Genomic DNA, 7,500 nt, shown 5'->3' with positions numbered 1-7,500 from the left:
ACGTGTTGGTTTATTATAAACGTTGTCAACGTAGTTATGATTCAATTTGTGTTTATGAACGTCGTATAAAAGCACATCAGTATGATTGCGTACGTCTCTTGACGTTTATAACAAATCAAAACGTTTGGAACTCGGTTGAAAATTGAGCAAGTTATGGTTATTTAAAAGTACATGCCCCATAGACACAATGTTATGGTTATTTAAAAGTACATGCCCCATAGACACAATGTTATGGTTATTTAAAAGTACATGCCCCATAGACACAATGTTATGAGTGGTTATTTAAAAGTACATGCCCCATAGACACAATGTTATGAGTGGTTATTTAAAAGTGCATGCCCCATAGACACAATGTTATGAGTGGTTATTTAAAAGTACATGCCCCATAGACACAATGTTATGAGTGGTTATTTAAAAGTACATGCCCCATAGACACAATGTTATGAGTGGTTATTTAAAAGTACATGCCCCATAGACACAATGTTATGAGTGGTTATTTATAAAGTGCATGCCCCCATAGACACAATGTTATGAGTGGTTATTTTTAAAGTAGATGCCCCATAGACACAATGTTATGAGTGGTTATTTATAAAGTACATGCCCCCATAGACACAATGTTATGAGTGGTTATTTATAAAGTACATGCCCCCATAGACACAATGTTGTGAGTGGTTATTTATAAAGTACATGCCCCATAGACACAATGTTATGAGTGGTTATTTAAAAGTACATGCCCCCATAGACACAATGTTATGAGTCGTTATTTAAAAGTACATGCCCCCATAGACACAATGTTATGAGTGGTTATTTAAAAGTACATGCCCCCATAGACACAATGTTATGAGTGGTTATTTAAAAGTACATGCCCCCATAGACACAATGTTATGAGTGGTTATTTATAAAGTACATGCCCCATAGACACAATGTTATGAGTGGTTATTTAAAAGTACATGCCCCATAGACACAATGTTATGGTTATTTAAAAGTACATGCCCCATAGACACAATGTTATGAGTGGTTATTTAAAAGTACATGCCCCATAGACACAATGTTATGGTTATTTAAAAGTACATGCCCCATAGACACAATGTTATGAGTGGTTATTTAAAAGTACATGCCCCATAGACACAATGTTATGAGTGGTTATTTAAAAGTACATGCCCCATAGACACAATGTTATGGTTATTTATAAAGTAGAAGCCCCATAGACACAATGTTATGGTTATTTAAAAGTACATGCCCCATAGACACAATGTTATGAGTGGTTATTTAAAAGTGCATGCCCCATAGACACAATGTTATGAGTGGTTATTTAAAAGTACATGCCCCATAGACACAATGTTATGAGTGGTTATTTATAAAGTACATGCCCCTATAGACACAATGTTATGAGTGGTTATTTAAAAGTACATGCCCCATAGACACAATGTTATGAGTGGTTATTTATAAAGTACATGCCCCATAGACACAATGTTATGAGTGGTTATTTATAAAGTGCATGCCCCCATAGACACAATGTTATGAGTGGTTATTTATAAAGTAGATGCCCCATAGACACAATGTTATGAGTGGTTATTTATAAAGTACATGCCCCCATAGACACAATTTTATGAGTGGTTATTTATAAAGTACATGCCCCCATAGACACAATGTTATGAGTGGTTATTTATAAAGTACATGCCCCATAGACACAATGTTATGAGTGGTTATTTAAAAGTACATGCCCCCATAGACACAATGTTATGAGTGGTTATTTAAAAGTACATGCCCCCATAGACACAATGTTATGAGTGGTTATTTAAAAGTACATGCCCCCATAGACACAATGTTATGAGTGGTTATTTAAAAGTACATGCCCCATAGACACAATGTTATGAGTGGTTATTTATAAAGTACATGCCCCCATAGACACAATGTTATGAGTGGTTATTTAAAAGTACATGCCCCATAGACACAATGTTATGAGTGGTTATTTATAAAGTACATGCCCCATAGACACAATGTTATGAGTGGTTATTTATAAAGTGCATGCCCCCATAGACACAATGTTATGAGTGGTTATTTATAAAGTAGATGCCCCATAGACACAATGTTATGAGTGGTTATTTATAAAGTACATGCCCCCATAGACACAATGTTATGAGTGGTTATTTATAAAGTACATGCCCCCATAGACACAATGTTATGAGTGGTTATTTATAAAGTACATGCCCCATAGACACAATGTTATGACTGGTTATTTAAAAGTACATGCCCCCATAGACACAATGTTATGAGTCGTTATTTAAAAGTACATGCCCCCATAGACACAATGTTATGAGTGGTTATTTAAAAGTACATGCCCCCATAGACACAATGTTATGAGTGGTTATTTAAAAGTACATGCCCCCATAGACACAATGTTATGAGTGGTTATTTATAAAGTACATGCCCCATAGACACAATGTTATGAGTGGTTATTTATAAAGTACATGCCCCCATAGACACAATGTTATGAGTGGTTATTTATAAAGTACATGCCCCATAGACACAATGTTATGAGTGGTTATTTATAAAGTACATGCCCCCATAGACACAATGTTATGAGTGGTTATTGAGTGGTGCAACCACTCCTACAACCAGCAATGTCCGTGTACGTACCTGTGTACCTGTGTAGGTAGGTACCTGTGTGTGCACATGAGCCCGAGTATGTTACTGATTTATACCAGTAGGGGGCGCCAGAAACAGAGGAGGGGTAGTGCTGTGTCTCTAATGAGAGAGAGAGAGAGAGAGAGGGGGGGGGGGGAATTGCACCACTCAGTTCACACGTGTGTGATTTTTTTATAAAGTACATGCCCCCATAGACACAATGTTATGAGTGGTTATTTAAAAAGTATCATGTTACATGCCCCATAGACACAATGTTATGAGTGGTTATTTAAAAGTACATGCCCCCATAGACACAATGTTGCTGTTTCCTGTCGCTCTCCTATAGGCTACCCCGACCCGGAGGTGGTGTGGTATAAAGACGATCAGCCAATCAAAGAGACTCGTCACTTCCAGATCGATTATGACGAGGATGGAAACTGTAGTCTGGTGATATCTGAGGTTATTATTATTATTATTATTATTATTATTATTAATATTATTTTATTATTTTTATTACTATTACCAGTAAGACGCGCAAACGCGGGAAGCGAACGCAGCTCGTACATATTTGGGTTTTTTTTAAGATTTATTTTTAAGTTAAGTTATTTTTAAGTTAAGTTTTTAACTTAGCCATAACCATATAAGGAGTCCCCAAAGCAGCTATACGTCCAAATATGGAGTGTGTTGCATCAATCACAAACAAATCACTCAGCTCCATATATGGGCACAAAGGGGGGACACACACACAGACAGACAGACATGATCTGGTAGGTCTCATAGTAAGTGCTCACTGCGTTCGCAATCACTGCGTTCGCAATCACTGCGTTCGCAACTATTATTACGTAATGATGGCATGGCATTGGTCCCCACAGGTGTCAGGTGATGTAATGATGTGATGTCATTGGTCCCCGCAGGTGTCAGGTGATGACGACAGCAAGTACACCGTGAAGGCCGTGAACAGCCTGGGTGAGGCAACCTGCACCGCTGAGCTGCTGGTGGAGGTGATGGCGGAGGAGGAGGAGGAGGAGGAGGAGTAGCAGCACGGAGGAAGATCGTTATGGATGGAGCTGAACAACCAGCTTAAACTGTAGCTCTTGTGAAACAGAGCACATCTTAAAATGGTGAAAATGTGTGTGCAAAATCTTTGAATATTATATTCTTTCACAGTTTCTGGGGGGGGGGGGTCCCTGGAACAACATATTTCCAGATGGGGGTCCCTGGAACAACATATTTCCAGATGGGGGTCCCTGGAACAACATATTTCCAGATGGGGGTCCCTGGAACAACATATTTCCAGATGGGGGTCCCTGGAACAACATATTTCCAGATGGGGGTCCCACAGAGAATTTAACTGATAATTCGGTAGACAATTGACAGATATGTTGGTTTAGACTATTAAAAAAAAAAGACTCAAAGTTAAAAGAGGAGGAAATCCTTCATTAAATTAAAAAGGCTGCCAGACTGCCAACATGTTTGGACCACTAACTGGTCTTCATCAGGCCAACATGGACCACTAACTGGTCTTCATCAGGCCAACATGGACCTCTAACTGGTCTTCATCAGGCCAACATGGACCACTAACTGGTCTTCATCAGGCCAACATGGACCTCTAACTGGTCTTCATCAGGCCAACATGGACCTCTAACTGGTCTTCATCAGGCCAACATGGACCTCTAACTGGTCTTCATCAGGCCAACATGGACCACTAACTGGTCTTCATCAGGCCAACATGGACCTCTAACTGGTCTTCATCAGGCCAACATGTTTGGACCACTAACTGGTCTTCATCAGGCCAACATGGACCTCTAACTGGTCTTCATCAGGCCAACATGGACCTCTAACTGGTCTTCATCAGGCCAACATGGACCTCTAACTGGTCTTCATCAGGCCAACATGGACCTCTAACTGGTCTTCATCAGGCCAACATGTTTGGACCACTAACTGGTCTTCATCAGGCCAACATGGACCTCTAACTGGTCTTCATCAGGCCAACATGTTTGGACCACTAACTGGTCTTCATCAGGCCAACATGGACCTCTAACTGGTCTTCATCAGGCCAACATGTTTGGACCACTAACTGGTCTTCATCAGGCCAACATGGACCTCTAACTGGTCTTCATCAGGCCAACATGGACCTCTAACTGGTCTTCATCAGGCCAACATGGACCTCTAACTGGTCTTCATCAGGCCAACATGGACCTCTAACTGGTCTTCATCAGGCCAACATGTTTGGACCACTAACTGGTCTTCATCAGGCCAACATGTTTGGACCACTAACTGGTCTTCATCAGGCCAACATGTTTGGACCACTAACTGGGCCCCCACTTTCACACGCATTATGCTACGGACCCCCGATTTAATGGCATTTATATCTCTGGTATCCCAATTTATATTGTAAAACCACTGTTCATTTAACTCTGAGAGTGTACAAATGGACCTGTCGAGTCCATTTGCTTCCATTTGTACACTCTCAGAGTTACAGACCCGTAAGGGTCCATTTGGTTCCTAACTATCTCTAATTGAGCTATAGGGACCCCCTGGAACTCCCTCACGTACCCCCAGGGGTCCCCGGACCCCACTTTGGGAACCCATGCCCTAATTTACAATTTAGGCATTTAGCAGATGCTCAATCCCCCCCCCCCCCCCCTCTTCATCGCCCCCTCCCAACCCCCCCCCCCCCCCCCCCCCAAGAAGAAATGTCCCCAAAACGTGTGTTGTGTATTCACCGTGGTTTGGAGTGGCGTTGTGGATGATTGCACTTTCCTACAGTAGTAATGAGAAGAAAATAAACTACACATATTGCCCTTTTTATTTAAATTTTTATTTTTATTTTACACTTTCTTAATGTTACACTCAGTGTTGTGGAACTCAGTAGCAGTTGGAAGATCCAAATGAGCTGCACCTCCTCATATGATATGATATGAGCTATGTTATGCTATGCTATGCTATGATTATTATATGCTATGCTATATGCTATGCTATGCTAACTTTCCTTTAGCCATGATTTCTTTGTATTTTTTCCACTTTGTAATCATTGATCACGTTCCAGTATGTGTTTGATGTTTACGTTTTTTTTAATTTAAATTACTTATGAGGTGAAACATGATACTTTTCAAATAATAATAATAATGGGGTTTAGATGAAAGGGATATTTCACTATCAAACATGTTCTGCCTCCTCAGAGACACTTTTTAACTTGTTTGATTCACTATATTTTAGATATTTGATATTCCTTGTCGCTGCCCCACCCCCTCCCTATACAAAGCCATGAATGGTCCTGGTGACTGATATCCTTCTAATGCGTGAGGGGGCCATTATTTAATTATTATTATCATTTATTTTTTTCAATTACATTTATTTTCATTCCCCCCAAAATAATTATACAAAAAAAAATGTATACAGGAAGGGGGGGGGGGCGTGTCTGATTAAACTAATATCAATATCTAAATAGTGAATCCAACAAACTTATAAAGTGTCTGAGGTGAAAACCCACACGCCTGAGGACAGTAAAATCACCCCAAACATGTTTTGTAGTGAAATATCCCTTTAATCTCCTCAATTCACATTTTTTATGATTAAGGATTTGGTGTGCTTTCCCCCCCCCCCCGTCTGTCTGTCTGTCTGTCTGTCTGTCTGTCTGTCTGTCTGTCTGTCTGTCTGTCTGTCTGTCTGCCTGCCTGCCTGCCTGCCTGCCTGCCTGTCTGTCTGTCTGACTGTCAATCAAACCTTTCACATATTTTCCGTAAACCTACTTAGGCCTGCTACCTGCTTCCTGCTTCCTGCTTCGACTGCCGCAAAAAAAGTTAGTGAAAATAGCAGATCTACAAGCTCACAGCGCACCGCAACAACATGTAAGCTTTTCGATCTGCTACTTTTATTTGTTTATTAAAAAGTAATTAAAAAAGGGGCGTGTTATTTTTGGACAGAAAGTTTATTATGATTTTATTTAAGCACAGATTTCATCCTATTCATGTTTGAGAATCCTGTGTTTCCATTTCGTGTGTTTGTTTGTTTTTCCTTTTTATTTTTCAGATATTCTCTCCAACGCGTTTGGTTGTGTTTAGGATTTTATTTTTTATTTTTTTTCACCGGTGTTCCGAGGTGCCAGGGGTCTTCAACAGGTGGTCGGGGCCCTAGTGGGTCTTCAACAGGTGGTCGGGGGCCCTAGTGGGTCTTCAACAGGTGGTTGGGGGCCCTAGTGGGTCTTCAACAGGTGGTTGGGGCCCTAGAGGGTCTTCAACAGGTGGTCGGGGCCCTAGTGGGTCTTCAACAGGTGGTTGGGGGCCCTAGAGGGTCTTCAACAGGTGGTCGGGGCCCTAGTGGGTCTTCAACAGGTGGTCGGGGCCCTAGTGGGTCTTCAACAGGTGGTCGGGGCCTTCAACAGGTGGTTGGGGCCCTAGAGGGTCTTCAACAGGTGGTTGGGGCCCTAGTGGGTCTTCAACAGGTGTTCGGGGCCCTAGTGGGTCTTCAACAGGTGGTCGGGGCCCTAGTGGGTCTTCAACAGGTGGTCGGGGCCTTCAACAGGTGTTCGGGGCCCTAGTGGGTCTTCAACAGGTGGTTGGGGGCCCTAGAGGGTCTTCAACAGGTGGTTGGGGCCCTAGTGGGTCTTCAACAGGTGGTCGGGGCCCTACTGGGTCTTCAACAGGTGGTCGGGGCCCTAGTGGGTCTTCAACAGGTGGTCGGGGCCCTAGTGGGTCTTCAACAGGTGGTTGGGGCCCTAGTGGGTCTTCAACAGGTGGTCGGGGCCCCTAAAGGGTCTTAAACAGGTGGTCGGGGCCCGTAGAGGGTCTTCAACAGGTGGTCGAGGCCAATTTACATTAATTGGACGCCACGCCTGAGATAACGGAATTTGATTAATTAGCGTTAATCGAG

The 7,500-nt window shown here is 42.1% G+C and overlaps 1 protein-coding gene across 1 annotated transcript in view; it reads left to right on the top strand.

The window, feature by feature from the left end:
- mylkb (myosin light chain kinase b) overlaps positions 1 to 3,812 on the top strand; it is a 53,835-nt gene extending 50,023 nt beyond the window's left edge. The window contains exons 22-23 of the mRNA XM_080794431.1: positions 2,975 to 3,087; positions 3,543 to 3,812. Coding sequence (XP_080650557.1) covers positions 2,975 to 3,087; positions 3,543 to 3,665 — 236 coding nt within the window. The 3' untranslated portion in view covers positions 3,666 to 3,812. The remainder of the gene's footprint in view (positions 1 to 2,974; positions 3,088 to 3,542) is intronic.
- Positions 3,813 to 7,500: the final 3,688 nt, after the last annotated feature.

Source organism: Protomyctophum bolini, assembly GCF_963924005.1.
Source record: "Protomyctophum bolini genome assembly, chromosome: 22".
Lineage (NCBI taxonomy): Eukaryota > Metazoa > Chordata > Actinopteri > Myctophiformes > Myctophidae > Protomyctophum > Protomyctophum bolini.
The sequence above is the reverse complement of the archived record's forward strand: the minus strand, read 5'-3'. Positions and strand labels throughout refer to the sequence as shown.